Here is a 15,849-nt window from a genome sequence, read left to right on the forward strand (position 1 = left end):
CGAGCTAGCTAGCTGTCAACCAGTCATAGAGAGAGAGAGAGAGAGACTCCCCGAGCTAGCTAGACCATTTAAATCTGTATCAAATATCGATTAATGAATTAATCGATAATTTGCATGTTGGTCTTGGTTAAGTACCACCTTGAAAAAAAAACAATGTTTTGTTGCTTAAGCTATTCAGTCATTCAATGGTATACTAAAATCCATGTGAAAAAAATGCTTCTCACTGTTCTCAGGTCAAATAAATATGCGATTAAAATGCAATTAATTGCGATTAATTAATTACAAAGCCTCTAATTAATTAGATTAATTGTTTTAATTGAGTCCTGGCCCTATTACACAAGATAAACACACACACACACACACACACACACACACACACACACACACACACACACACACACACACAGTTAACCTAATGTGATTACAGCTCCTCCATATCAGTGCTTATAGAAAGATGATCATGTGTCTGTCTGATCAGCTCTGTCTTGACCTTAAGATCGTGGGTTTGATTCCCATGTTGACAGAGATGGCAAAATCGGCAGTAGCCGTGGCCCATTCAAAATTTCCCGAGAGGAAATTTTCTAGTTTATTATGTTGTTTGCCCGTTGTAGGCAACGGGACCTGCAGATGTCTTCGAGGGCGAGGAGGTGTGTGTTGGTGATGAACTGTGCCGTCTTTATTTCCCTCTGTAGCGCCTTCCTCTCGGCTTTGGTGCAGCTCCGGAACCACACAAGGATGCGGTGGCAGAGGATGCTTTCTACTGAGCATTGGTGGAAGGACAGCAGCAGCTCTCTGGGGACGTGGACTTTCCTTAGAGTCCTCAGGAAATAGTCCATTTGGTGTCAGGCCTCCTCCTGCTTCAGGTCTTCTTCTTCCTCTACCTCTGGCACCGCCTCTTCCTCTTCCTCTTCCTCCTTCTTCTCCTCTGTGGATTCCTCCTCTCATCCTCACTCACCTGCTGCATTTCCACAGTACTTAAACCTGTTTGGTGTGTCTACAATTTGGCAGTCATGTGTTTGCATACCTGATGGGTGTGTTTAACCATGTGGCACAGAGTTGTGGTAATTTGATAGTGTTTTGGCATTGCAAGGAAGTGACATCATGATGTACTTCTTTGTGTATACACGTGTGTTTAGTGTTTTGCAAACCACAGTGTGTGAGGCTGACATTGTGCTTTCAGATGCCACCTTGTGGTTTACTTACACCAACTCAAATTTGTATCCACTTTATGTATCAGTGCACTGAGGGGACCTAAATCCTCCTGACTCTCTAGGCGTTGTCAATCACAACTACACAGTGTTGCTCTGTGGAGTTTTAGCACGCTTGAGCCTAATTTTGCAACTCTAGACAAGAACTCAGTTTACAGTCATTATTGTGTCCCGCCTCTACCAGGGAAGATGGCCAATCTGATTCCAGGGGTGGTGGACTGCATACCACCGAGGCCACTCCTTTGTGACTCAGGGAGAGAGAGAGAGTGTGAGAGAGAGAGAGAGAGAGAGAGAGAGAGAGAGAGAGAGAGAGAGAAAGAGTGAGAGAATCAGGCTCAGTGTAGAAGCTGAAGCTGGAGCGTCTTGTCCTGTGACTATGACTGAGGCTGAGCTTTACTCTCTGTATAAAGGAGTGCATGTGCCTTCATGGATGCACACTCCACAAAGCCTGAAATACTATGAGGACTTCACCTTCTGCACAGATGATATTCTCATCTCAACATATCCAAAGTCAGGTGAGTGGCACATCAAGGTGAGACATTTATTTCATTACACATTAATTGAACAAATGGGCACAATGTTCATTCTTGTCTGTTACTCAGTGATCAACAAGAGCTGAACTTTTATTTACTCCAAGAAGCTGACAGATTTTTATCAGAGGCAGGCATTTGTAATTTCACTCATAATGTACATTCTCACCGCACTAGACACAGTAATAATCTTACTTTATATTTACCCATCACCCGCACATCACACCATCAGTTTAATGACTTATAGGGGTCCTACAGTATGTTTTGGAATGGACTACCTCCCTCACTAAGATCCATTTCTTCCTATCCACTTTTTAAAAAGTCTATTGTCTCCATTTGTTACTGATCACTTTGCTCTTTATCTCTCCATTTTTTCTCTTTTTTGTTCATTTTGCTCATATAACGTTGTTCATGTATGCACTTTATCTCCTTTTTTCCTATGTTAGAAAGCCATAGAAATTTGCCTTGTTGTAATTTGGGTGGAACTTATGTACAAGCCAACTGGCTTCGTTCCCTCCGTGCACCATTGAATTTAGATGTCTGCTAAATAAAATAAACTAAACTAACTAAACACACACACACACACACACACACACACACACACACATACATATCTTAAAAAAGTAATTCAAGTGTTGAAGGCTTTCAATATCAAGTTTTTTCATAATCCTAAACTACTTTATTTTATCTTGCAAGAGGTGGACTGTCATACATACAAAAGTCTGCATGAGAGTGCACACCGAGATTTAGTTACATCAGGATACACACACTGTAAGCATGTTGACATTTGCACTGTGGTTTTGTATATGGAGACAACTGCTTGCTTAAGCATAACTATCACAAAATAACAGGAACAAAGACGGACACCTGCATATTGCCCTGCACAGAGCAGAATAGTGGAACTTCCCAGAAGGTTACCTAAAGTTCATGAACATCTTCGAATTTCATTCAAGGGTCATAAACATAAAAAATTCCATGACACTTGTCCAGGATGGAAACTCTCAGTGGTTCTTTTTACAGATGTTGTTGGCTCCAGTTCTGTTCCTGTTCCTGTAAATCATTTTGATGCTTTCTGACCAGTCCTGTGGTCCAGCTGCAGCCCCTGATGTGTGTAGATACTGTATGAACCACCTCCATACCGACCCCCTCTTGAAGGACAGGGTCTTAGGTGTGGTTTACACCTGCAGAACCTCACAAAGTCCTCAATCAGACTCCTGCACTCCGTCTCTCTTCCATCACTGATTAGCGGACTAACGCTGTATCATCCGAGTATTTCTGAATATGACAGAGCTCAGAGTTGTACCGGAAGATCGACATGTGCAGGAGAGAGTACAGTACCCTGTGGTGCTCCTGTGCTGCAAGCCTTCAGCCTGACATACTGTGGTGTCTCTGTGAGGTTGTCTGTTATCAGAGTCTCTATTTGCTTATCTCTATACAGTAGGAGGGGCTGGCTCCGTGGCTGGCTCCGTGGAACAGAGTCAGTGCGACTGACCTGAAGTCACCTGCTAGCCTCTTAACAAAGACTGATTCGCTGTCAGAGGCTCCTTGGCTTCAGGAGACCACTGCTTGAAGGAGTGTGTGGCTATGGGTTGTCTCTGGATCTGTGGGCGATACTTTGACTCTTTATTTGCATTCTTGTGTCCAGCGCTCAACAGTTCTGCTTACACTATGAGTGCATGACTGAAGGCACTGAGTTTTGCCTTATATGTACAAATAAGGTTTCGTCCATCATTAAATCTTCCTTGATATAAAGACAAGGCTAAAATGTTTGACTGTCAATATCATCTGGTTGAGAATAGTGAATATGGACAGCAGGGTACTTTTCTTATCTGTAAGGAAGATAAATCATCAGCCGTACATTGTTATAAGAAAGGCAAGGAAAGGCAATTTTATTTGTGCCAATTTTTACAGTTTATCTCAAAGGGCTTTACACAGCATCATAACAACATACTCTGCCCTTAGACCCTGACCCTCACACCCACTGAGGAAAAACTCTCCACTCCAAAAACAAACAAACAGGAGAAACCTCAGGGTGAGCAACAGAGGAGGGATCCCTCACCCAGGACGGGCAGATGTGCAATAGATGTTGTATACAGATACTGTAAGAAAGCAGCTTATAACAGAATATGCAAGACAGTGTCACATAACACCCGTGCTCAGTGGCTGGTGGATCTGAGAGCAAACCACAGATAATTCATCTCTTCATTTGGAGTGTCACTTAAATCTCCATTGGTGTTAAAAACCAAATTCCTTTACATTTTCCTTTAAATTCAAATAGTTTCAACTTTTCACCTTTTATATGGATGAGTGTTGAAATCAGTATTCCGACAATCATATAATCAAATTCTCAGATGACACAGCTATTTTATCGCTTCTGAAAAAAGACTGTGACATTTCTGACGGCTTCTCAGCGATCAACACATTTGTGGACTGGTATGACAAGAATCATGTTTTGATGTTTTGAATGCCAGTAAGACAGAGGAGGCTGTGTTTGACCCCAGGAGTGTTGACGGTGGTCACCCACAACCAAAATGTCGCACAGGTCTCGTCATATAAATATCTTGGTGTTTTTTATTGATGAGTCTCGCACCTGGAGCACCTCGCACATGTCAACAGTCTATCCATGTGGCAGATTACAGCAAAGATTTCCGGCATCATCTTTGAGTTCACGTGTGTTGATCAAAAGTTTATGATCATGTTTCATCAGGCTGCCTTAGATAGTCTGATAAGGTTTGGTATAACAGCGTGGTTTGGGAACCTGTTGGTGCAGGTCAAGATAAAATGATGAGGACCAATAAGACCGTAGCAAATTTCCTATGTTTATCGGGCTCTTAAAGCAGATATCAGTGGCAGGGCCGTTTCGGCTAATGCTGCGTTCAAGGCAGGCTTTTGAAACCGTAAGTTACAGCTTCAAGTCACAACTACGACTTGGTAGCGTTCCAGGTAACCCGTAGCTCGTGTTTTTACCGTCCTGTTGTCTGTGAAAGTTCCCTATAACGGCCACTCGTAACTTCCGACCCGTGAACTCGTAGCAGATCGAACTGGTATGACTTCACAGGAAGGAAAAACACAAAGTACGAGTTTCCGTGAACGCACCATGAGTTAGCAGCCCCCGCCCTTGTCAGGCATCAATTGGTCCTCGTGCTACGTCACCACATTCACGCGCATCCCTTGGCTGCACACACAGCCCTTCATGCCGTTCTCTCCCCTCATTGGATAACACTTGTATCCCACAAGGAAAATTTTCTCCTCGGGTTACAGCAGAGCAGAGTGACGGAGAGACTCGTGTTTAGGCTGAAATACTTCATGTAAGTGATTGCTGACGGAAAATAGGACTATTTAGGACTTATATTAACAAAAACATTCCACTGATATCTGCTTTAAACAGTGGCCATGAATTGAGCACTTGATCTCATTTGTGTATGTGTTTTAGAAGCGGATGCTGAATGTACATTGTTGCAATGTGTGTTGGAGCTATTTATTTATTGTTAGTATTTAGTGCTGTTTAGTTTAGTATTTTGTTTAGTGAGTATTTAGTTTTGGTTATTCTTAATCAATCAGTTTTGGTTATTCTTAATCAATTTATTTGATTTCATTATGATTAGATCTCTATTAGTATTCTAGTTTATTATTTGTTTAGTTTAGGTGTTTCTTGTTTATTATTTGTGTTTTTTTTCCATTTGGGCACATTAGGGGGGGCACCTGAAGTTATATAGGTAGGCTGTCGCTGTCGGTAAGGGACCAGCATGCACCTGGGTGGGCAAATGTCTTTTTCCCGGAGTGGGAGAGGCACTGGAATTTTCTTTGTTCTTTGTTTGCTCACTTTTTGGTTAAATAAACCATGATTTTTGTTGAAAGTGGACATTTGTTTGGACATTATGTTTTTCCCATCCAAGTACATCACAACCCATGATGCAACAGTGGCCCTTTGATTTGTTTAATTTGAAGTTTGATTTGAAACTTTTATTTGTTTGACAATCGGCTACTACATTGTGTATGCTGTCTTTTTAATGGCAGCAGCATGGTGGACCTGGTGGAACAATAAAGTTCATCCTACTATTTATTTGGATGACTGCGGTTTGTTGTACCTTTGGCTGGCTTAAAAATGTATCAACACTGACTGGCTGAAGCTAACTGTTGAAAAGAGACAGAGACTACAGTTCCTGTAAACATGGAAAAGTGAACTTGGTAGCATGACATCATGTGACATTGAGATAGAGCTTAAACAGGAGTTCAAACCAGAAAAGTAAATCCAAAGTTTAGACAGGTCATCTGCAATTTCAGAGTGAATAACACTAGAATACCAAAAGTCATTGGAAGGTATAAAGGCCTACATAGAAGTCAGAGGTTTTGTATACCTTTGTGACAATAACGTCTTGGTGATGAGTTTCATATTTTATTTGAGTGCAAGGACACAAGTATTATAAATTTCAGAGAAAAATATCTCCCAAAGTATTATGTTAGTCATCCATCTGTTTAAACTAATTTTGTACTACAGTCTGATAAAGAAAAAAAGTTATTTATAAGTTAGGTACCTTTCTGAAGAGCGTCCTTCCATTGTTTAAGTGATATTTTTGATTATTTATTTATCTTTTTTTCTGTTTCTTTTTTCCTCCAATTGTCAGAGATGGAAAGCATGTACATGTAGGCCTGCTACTTGCTACGCTTTATTATCTAATGTTTGTGTTCTATACACTTGGTCGTGAGTTAAATAAAAAAGTGAAAGTGAAATAGAAGACTCCAAAACATCACCATTACATCTGTTAAGTGACACTGCAAATCCAGTGGGATAATTGGAGCAATGAGAAAAGTGTTTCCCCACTTAACTCTTTCATATTGATTAAACAACTATAACAGCATTACAATGACTGCAAAGATACACCATCTTTCCCTTTGTATTATGAGACCAAGCCCTTACTGTAATTGAACATACGTACATTTACTGCATCAAACTTAAAACAGTGGTTATGATACTTGGCTTAGCTTTTTTAGAGCCCCTCACACACCATCCACACATGTTTATGAGTTGCACTCCAAGCTCAGTTGATCAAAAGATACAAGATTAATAACAACCAGTAGTGTAACAACCCCAACATATCAGAAACCTCTTATTTGCTTTACTCAGGTACGACCTGGACGCAGGAGATTGTCCCTCTGATCATGAGTGGAGGAGATCCGGCCTCTGTGGAGACTCTTCCTAACTGGGACCGTGTTCCCTGGCTGGAGGAGAATCGGGCCTGCAACCTTGATCTGGAGAACAGGCCATCTCCTCGCATGTTTAGTACACATTTCCAATATGACATGATGCCTCCAAGCTTCTTTCAAGTTAAGCCCAAGGTAAATCTATTACATATGAATCTAACACTTACCCGAAACCAAGTCAGAACAGGGCAAGGACTGTTTTTTTTTTTTTTTACGGCAGTCACTTCGTGCTTTCATAGCACAACCAAAGGTGAATTATGGGACTGATTGACAATGACTTGTGTGCATTTTACATTATGATATATAAACATGTGTGCTATTACAAAAGGCATGATAATTATAGGCTAACTTTTATGTTTTCATTTACCTGAAAGGACCTTGTAACCTAAGAAAACAGGTGCAAATAAACAAACGCACTGCAAATTCAGAAAACATCTTGAGCGATGGGGTGGATATCTTTAGAACTTTACTGATTGTGGTTCTTATGGATTCTTTTGAATCCAAAATGACAAAAAAAAAGCTAGTCAAATACACAGATTAAAACATAATAATGAATTATTTAATATTAGGCCAATAACAGTGACTGAGAGCATGAGGGTTGCAGCTCAGTTTGAAGCCTGGTACAAACAGCACCAAGGGCCTTAACACCTCTTGTTCACCACACAATGTTAAAGGGGAATTGCTGTTTTTTTTTTTTTTTTTTACAATCTGGACCTTATTTCTTGCATAAAATCATTTTCTCACCCAAATAACTTTGGTGTCAATACAAGTCATTCCAACGAAATTAGATCCAGCCGAGAGCCTCTAAATAACACATTATCTGCCACCGAACTCATTCATTAATTTCATTAATATTTTATGATACGCTATAGTGCTATTCCCCTCTCCGGGAGTCCGGGATTAGCTGTTATCAACATCCGGGTGTAGGTTGACCTACTAACCTCTGACCTGATGATCTCATCTCTGAGCCAGGAGTGCTTGAGAGGGTTCGAGGGGGTCCCCAACTTTTCCTAGAAATTTTACCATTTTTTTTCTAGAATTTTAATTTTTTTTTTTTTTTTTAGATTTTTTATATATAGAGAGAGAAATTCTAACACCTTTTCTAGAATTTTTAAAAACTTTTTTATCTCAGTTAGAGCAGCCGCCACATGTGTTGAGGCTACAGTCCTCACTGCAGGCGGCCCCGGTTCGAATCCCACATCAAGAGGCCCTTTCCTGCATGTCACCCCCCCTCTCTGCCTCCCCATTTCCTGTCTCTCTCTCAACTGTACTTTCCATTAAAGGTGAAAAAGCCCCCCAAAAATATACTTAAATAATAATTTGTTTATTTTAACACTTTTTCTAAAAAAATTTTTTAACTTTTTTGAGAAATTTTTCAACTTTTTTCTAGAATTGTTGTAAAATTTCACCACTTTTTTCCAGAAGATTTTTTAAAAACTTTTTTAGAAATCTTACCACTTTTTTTCTCCAAAAATTCATGCCATTGGCCCTAATTAAGGTACATTTCCTAAAAATGAACACATATTTGTGTATTTATGTTTGCTTCAAAAAAAATTTCCAGTTGGGGTCCGTGGTCTAATTTATGTCAATTTAGGAGTCCTTGACGTAAAAAAGTTTGAGAACCACTGTGATAGACCACCTCCTCCGAAAGATGCAACCTCTGAATTGAGACGGTTATGGGATGCAGGATTGAAACAGGCGGACTGGTCCATGTTCTATAAATGATTAAGGATGTGTTGTGATCCCTGCAGGTCATTTATGTGATGAGGAACCCCAGAGATGTGTTCATATCCTCCTTTCATTACCATGGGATGTCTTCTTTCCTGGTGAACCCAGGTTCACAGAGCGAGTTCCTACACAAATTCCTGGATGGAAAAGGTTGGACTCTTATTTATCCAAGTGACAGATACAAACAACTGAATAAAGGGATAATGGTATAAGTGTGATTTTCTGTCTCTTCCAGTCATGTTTGGCTCCTGGTTTGATCATGTGAAAGGCTGGCTGAACGCTGAAGATAAAGAGCACATAATGTACATCACCTATGAAGAGATGATCATGGTGAGATTCAGAAACACTCCTCAAAACCTCCTCGTAACCCTCTGAGAGTCTCTGAGCAGTTCTGACCCATCACTGCTCTGGTTGTCTTTGTTTCAGGACCTGAAGGACTCTGTGTCCAGACTTGCTCAGTTCCTGGAGAAACCTCTGGATTCTGAGGTGATAGAGAAGATAGCAGAACGCTGTTTGTTCAAGAACATGAAGCAGAACAACATGTCAAACTACTCTACTGTTCCTAAGGAATTCATGGACCAGTCCAAGACTGAATTCCTCAGGAAAGGTGTGTTTCACTTAATGACACGGGTGTTCCTACCCTGTGGCACTTTTTCTTAATATGTGAAATGCCAACAGCTCACACATTTTACCTCTAGATATAAAAATCATAAAATAGCTTATTTCATATAAGAAGACTACACTCAATCTCATCTGTTTCCTCTTCCTCTTATGTTGCAGGAATTGCTGGAGACTGGAAAAACCATCTGACAGCGTCGGAAGCAGAGCTCTTTGATTCAGTCTACAAAGACAAAATGAAGGATGTCAAGTTTAGGTTTGCATGGGATTAAAAGGTCATTAAGTATTCTGTATGTCTGACCAATTATCTGACACTCTTGCTGAAAGTGTGCATAGGAGGCTCATCATGTCTACACAGAGACTTGGTGGACAGACCTCAGACCTAATGATATGACCACAAGTTCTTAATAGTGATGCACATAGCCTACATCACTCACAAGGATATCAATTTTAAGGTTATTTTATTAGTTTTCAAACGTCTTAACGGTCTTGGGCCTATCCGACCTGCTTTTACATTACCTAGGTCTCCTATGTGAGAACAAAAACCCACGGTGAGTGTGCGAGGTGTCAGGTCTTTTAACTTCTAACCCGTGAAGCACTTCGTGTTACATTTTTTTTTAAATGAAATGATGGTGCTATATAAGTAATTAAGTTTTAAAAGACATCCAGTATTTTACCAAGTCTGAGCAGGCCCAATGTCCTTCCCTTGTATGTTGACCGGCTGAAGACTGGGCCTAGACTAAAAACAAAAAACAATGACCAGTAATTGGACCTCCATCGTGACAGCTACATTGGAAAAGTTTTTTTATTGTTATTACTCTTTGCATAGTTTCGTTGCATTTTGATTTGTTGTTATTCTGTGATGAATGTTCTACTGTAAGAAAAACTCATGCTCGTAAAAAAGAGATTAATTTCTTTACCTTTTCAAACAAAACAACCGAGTCTTTGTCTTGTTTCACATTTACTGTCAGCCACGTCTGAACCTGTCAGTGTTGTAACCGTGCTACATTACATAAAGATGATTCAGAGGAAGGAACCCTCACCAGAGGCCATGTTCTAATCTGTGTTTGAAGGGTTAGAAATAAAGAGAGATTCACTGAGTTTTTAATGTTTGCTGAGTTTACCACTACTAGAATTCATAAATGACAAAAATTGAGAACACAATAGAGCACAAAACAATTCACTGACAAAGAAAGATGACTTTTGAATCAGAGTACAGTATTTTAACTAAAGTTGAAACTTTGAACTGTCACTTCCACTGGAATCATGTTTGACCAAGAGGATCTAATGACAGAACATTATACAGTATGTCCATTTAACTGATTAGCTCCACAGGTTCCCACCTCAAAATTATGACTAGATTATGTAGCATTGAAATCTTCACAATCTACTGAAACAAACTCCTTCTCTGTGAATTGACACCAGTACTTTACATTGAGCATTAGCTGGTCTACGCTGCCCTCTGCTGGGCAACACTGAAACACTATGTATGAATTATAGGAATAATGTGGCAAGAAAAAAAAAGTCATTAAAATCAGTTCATTCAGTTTTCATTTTATGACACAGCAGATGCATGTTATAAAACACATGTTATTTGATATATTCCAGAACACCCAAATGCATACACCGCCAAGACCTTTCACAAAGTTAAAACAAAATAAAAATCAATTATACATTTTCTGTGAAAGAGCAAATCAGACTATGCTTATCCCTCCTTCACCTATATGATAGGGTCGATTTTTGTTACGAGAAACATACACTGTGTGTAGAATTATTAGGCAAGTGAGTATTTTTTATTTATTTATTTTTTACCTTATTATCATTTTTATACATATTTTTTCAACTTCAACCTATATAAATTTGGATCAAATGTTTGTTGGATTTAGGCATTATGAGGTGCATTATGAGGTCAGCAGGTTCACAGAGTCAGTTACCATGGTGACTGACACAGAGTTACCTCTCATCCCTCATCTCAGGGTTCACTCTGAGTTTTCACATCATGCAGCCACTTCACTAACTTTATTTTGTAAGGACAGAGTAGGTGTTGGATAACAGGTATAAACTCTGAGCACCAGACTCAGCTTTGTTCACGTGACCTAATAAGTCTTCCAAAAAAACACAAAAAAAATCACTAGTTTATTTCCTCTTCAGCGTTTTGTTTCACACAAGCAAAGCAGGTGTAAATTCCCCAAAACTATGAACCAACATAAAGCAGGTTGAAATGCATTTTTTGGGTTAAATGGTGAACATTCATCAACAATATTAGAACCGGTGTTTTTCTGTTTTTGTTTTAATAAATATATATAAAAGCTCTTATTTACTATCTTTGTCATGTAACTTGAACGCAGCATGTTGTTGCTAGGTAGCCGGCTAGCAGTGGTAGACAAAAACAACGTTAAATTAGTAAGTTCGGCTTCTTTGTATCGTACTGTACTTTACAGCGTTACGTTTCTGTAATGTATAAACTGTGCCCGTTCCAACGATATTCGTAAATTAACTTACATCATTGAAATGAAGTTTTACGGCGGTAGTTCCTCTACTTTGCTAACGTTAGTTAGCAAGAATAGCAGTGCCAGTAGCTCAAGTAAGCGGCCCCGGTGCGGTGGTGCTGTGTTGTAGTTCCCTCCGCAAGAACGAGAATATAGAAAGAACACATTCACACCCAACAAATGCAACAAACGGGGCCTTACTGGCGCATTAACAAGTAACTTAGCTGGAGAGTCAGTCCGCCATGTTTAGCTAGCTCTGGTCTGTGGTTAGCACGTAACGCGACGGCGTTCGTCTGCCAACAACTGACACCGTTCTGTCTGTGCAGCGTCTGCAGTCGTCTGTTGCTGCTACCAGTTGTTATGGAGCCACACCAGTGTTCTTTATATTACATAATATAAAATCACGATACAATGCTGCAGTAACTGTCATTATAGCTAATAATGGAAGTTAAATTGAGATGTACATTATGCATTTTGTAAGTAAAAATAAGTAAGAAATCTGACATAAAAGCTGCCTTCACATGTGCCCCTGTAGTCTGGTGGAATTATTTTCACCAATCTCGTTCTGCTCGGGTAAAGGTAAATCAGGAACAGTCTCATCCATAGACTGTATATAAAATAGGTCTCATCACTGCCTTCTCTTGTTTTCATCCCCATCTTCTGCACAGTGGTCTCTCCATCCAATAAGCTGCAGTCAGATCTGTTGATGGGGAGAAAGGATAAGATGCAATGACCACATGGTTTCAAAGCTGACTAAGGTACAGTATGTTGTGGCTTGTGGACCATGCATATTAAACAATGCTTAAAAGTTGGTGATTTTAAATCTGATTTAATAACACAAGCAGGTCCCTTAATAATTTCTATTTTAAACTCACTTTAAGTGCAGATAAAACAAAGTTATTTTTTTCAATACTAAAGGAAACTGACACAAATCTTCAAATCTGCATTCTAGATGGTACCCTTATTGAAAATATCAATACCGCTGGAACATATAAGGTCAGGCTGCTAAATGTAGTTCATATTGACTGAAACTTGACACACTGGTACCAAAAGGCCAATATTATCAAAACAAGACAGGGCAACAGACAGGTAGAATATTTTAAAATCCACTGAACGTGCGTTTCATTTCCTTGAGTTTTGTTTGCACTAGTGGAATGTTACTGATATCAGGTCACATGGTTTTTATGCATGAGCTGGTGAACCAGCTGGGCGAGGACAGAGCCACACCAGTTTTTCTTTCCTTCTTAGTCACATCATCATCATCCCTTTGCTCTTGCTGTGTCATTGGTCTCCTTACAGTGCAGTTTTACTTAAGTTTCACCACTACATCATCTTGTTAGTACAGTATCATTACCATAACACTGAAGTTACTCAGTATGCTTCCAGTCCAAATTTGATATGTCATCTAGACTTGGTCCAATATGTCAGGTTTTTTGCATTTTCTCTTTACTATCCAACTGCTGCTTACTTTAACATTCATTAACTCTGTTTTACATGTCCTGTGAACATAAAGAGGTTGTTGTCGACTGCAGAGGAGGTTTTGACAGACAGATAGGACGTTGCTTCAATGCTTCACTGTCCATCTTGTCATGACTGTGACTGTGGCGTTGTGTGACTATTTCCAGGAATATGAGAGTTAAACTACTGGCCATTGTCAGCCATTTGTCTGACTGAGCCTGCGTGCTACTTTCAGTTTCCTTTCTCAGCAGTTGAACAGAGAATGAAACACAGACGAGGGAGGGGGAGTATAAACAGGAAGGTTGTTGCTTGGTGCTAGACAGTAGTTGAACTTTTGACAGAGCTGAAGCACACAACTTGTCGTTTGAAAGAATAGGTAAGAGAAACCTGAACTCTGTTCTCTATTTATTCCTCATGCAGATTTACCACTGTTGTGCCTCTAATTACTACCGGTGATATGTTGATACAAACTTTATAGTGATTATTAGTTCTGTAATGGGGTTTAATGAAGTGAAAAGACAGAGGTATGGATTTTATTTTTGATAAAACAGGATTTTCAAAAGGTTTTGTTGAACTTTCATCTACATTTTCTGCAGATCAAGTTCTCAAGTCTTTTGAGTCTGTTTCATGTTCAGTGTGTTTAAGATCTGCCCTGTGAGGGTTGTGTCTCTCTAAGTAGTTCATGGTAAATTTAAATTAGAGCTACTTCATGTTATGACATTTTGATAATGCCACCAGGTTTGTAGTGCACATAACAAAATGATGTTAAGCTGCTGGCAAGAGATTTTCTTTGGCATCTGGCTCCTCTGGTGTCCCACCCATTCTTGAATAGTGTGTGTGACAGAGGTGAGGTGTGTATCATCCAGCCTAACTGGTGTGAATAGGGATAGTGAAGTGAAGTGACTTGACATGTGATCAGAGAGAGTAACTGAAGATGGAGGCGATGATGGTGAGCACACAGACAACTGGTTAAATCCTCTGCAGTATTTAACAGCCGTGTCTTTTTGCCCCGACAGTGTTACTCAACATGGATAAGGTTCGGGAGAAAATAGTGTTGATGGTGAAGGAGTACCCAGCTGGAATCCCCCTGAAACAACTGGCTCTATTCTACAACAAGAAGTACCACGAGAACCTAAAACTGTCCGACCTGGGCGCCAAGTCCACGGTGGACCTGGTGGCCTCCTTGGGGAAGGATCTGGTCGTAGATCGGAAGGTGGTGATTCACAAAGCTCACCATAATGTGAAGAAGGCTGCAACTCAAGATGCATCTGGATCTGCATCTGCATCTGTACCTGCATCTGCATCTGCATCTGCATCTGCATCTGGAGCTGGAGCTGGAGCTGGAGCTGGAGCTGGAGCTGGAGCTGGAGCGGACATCAGGCTCACAAATCCCCCGACAACAGGATTGCCTCCAGGAGACAGGAGCAGTACACCTACTGTCACCATGCCACAGGAAGAGGTCAAACCTAATTCTGCGCCTCTCACTCAATCAGGACTCAGCTTCCTTGGTCCTCCTTTGACTTCCACCTCATCGCTTTTCTCCACCCTCTTTAATCCTGCTAACTCACTCTTCGATGTGGCCAAGCCAGCTGAGCCGTTGACCCAGCAGCAGCTGTACCAGAGGGTCTTAGAGGTCAGTTACAGAGAAACGATACAAATCACTGTGGTTGTGTGTATGACAGTATACTGGTTAAGTAGCATATGGAAATCACAGACTTAATTGCCAGTAAACCATATTTTTCTGAGAAGCTGCAAATGGAATCGCTGTCTTACTGTATCTTACCAAATCAATCTTATTACCTCTAGTCATTCAATATTCTATAAATAGACGAGTGTCTGTTGTCTGTAAATTCAATCTCTTAAGGACCTCAAACAGGTATTATCATTTAGTCTGGTTTTTGTGCACCATTTTAATTGGTGCTGGTGGTAAAATACTATGTGTACTTTGCTATGCTGGAGTATGCATTCTGAATGAATATGGCGAGAGAGTGTTGTTTGGAGCCAGGCTACTGGTCACATGACGCATAGTCAGAAGCATCAAAGTTCAAATGAAGTAAACAAACCGTCTGCAGTTCCTAACAGAGCAGACAGACTTCTCTACTAGATTTATTTGTTTATTGTTTTTTTTACAGGGACAGTGCACATTAATCAACACTTCTGTAAATGGGCCAGTGTTAGCCAAGTGGCTCATTTTCAACTGCAGTCCCTGGGCAAGATGTTAATTGCCAGCCTATAAAACAACACAGCAGTATTACATTATATACAATTTACTCGATACTACTAAAACACATGTGTCTAAAAGGGTGAAGTATATACAGATATAAAACAAACAAGAGAAAAAAAAAGAAAAGAACAATAAGGAGTGAAACTGAAGACAGACAGACAGATGATGAGCAAGCGTTAGGGCATGCAGGCATGTAGGAAGCAGGTCAGGTGAGCAGGTTAGGACATAAGCACACAGGAAGACAGCGAGCCAGCAGACAGTAATTATGATATGCAGAGACATGAGAAAGTAGACTACTGTATGAAGGTGTTTCAGGGTGTGTTTAAAAGCTGTGTGTGTTTCAGTGTTACAAATATGGAGTCAGTGGTTTGGTTTTATTTAGATGCAGCAAC

At 40.1% G+C, this 15,849-nt stretch overlaps 2 protein-coding genes across 3 annotated transcripts in view; both read left to right on the forward strand.

Moving 5' to 3' along the window:
* The first annotated feature begins 1,502 nt into the window (after window positions 1-1,502).
* Window positions 1,503-9,630, forward strand: LOC146967561 (sulfotransferase 2B1-like). Its single transcript, XM_085761600.1, has 6 exons — window positions 1,503-1,723; window positions 6,864-7,075; window positions 8,692-8,818; window positions 8,904-8,998; window positions 9,095-9,275; window positions 9,449-9,630. The coding sequence occupies exons 1-6, from the start codon at window positions 1,585-1,587 to the stop codon at window positions 9,556-9,558; spliced, it is 864 nt and encodes a 287-aa protein (XP_085617726.1). The 5' UTR covers window positions 1,503-1,584; the 3' UTR covers window positions 9,559-9,630.
* Window positions 9,631-11,623: 1,993 nt separating this feature from the next.
* Window positions 11,624-15,849, forward strand: part of LOC146967562 (uncharacterized) — a 39,647-nt gene continuing 35,421 nt past the window's right edge. The window contains exons 1-3 of one of the 2 annotated variants that reach the window (XM_085762491.1): window positions 11,624-11,689; window positions 12,444-12,533; window positions 14,250-14,866. In XM_085762491.1, coding sequence (XP_085618617.1) covers window positions 14,261-14,866 — 606 coding nt within the window. In that variant the 5' untranslated portion in view covers window positions 11,624-11,689; window positions 12,444-12,533; window positions 14,250-14,260. Of the gene's footprint in view, window positions 11,690-12,443; window positions 12,534-13,522; window positions 13,610-14,249; window positions 14,867-15,849 lie in introns of those variants that run through there. The other variant, XM_085762492.1, reaches the window with a different exon arrangement.

Source organism: Trachurus japonicus, chromosome 19, assembly GCF_045865225.1.
Source record: "Trachurus japonicus isolate A0001 chromosome 19, Traja_1.0".
Classification (NCBI taxonomy): Eukaryota; Metazoa; Chordata; class Actinopteri; order Carangiformes; family Carangidae; genus Trachurus; species Trachurus japonicus.

Excerpts from the sequence above, each read along its gene's own strand:
- LOC146967561 (XM_085761600.1), top strand. The coding sequence starts at position 1,585 with ATGACTGAGGCTGAGCTTTACTCTCTGTATAAAGGAGTGCATGTGCCT. Across the intron at positions 1,724-6,863 it reads CTCAACATATCCAAAGTCAG|GTACGACCTGGACGCAGGAG; the intron begins GTGAGTGGCACA and ends TGCTTTACTCAG. Across the intron at positions 9,276-9,448 it reads GACTGAATTCCTCAGGAAAG|GAATTGCTGGAGACTGGAAA; the intron begins GTGTGTTTCACT and ends CTTATGTTGCAG.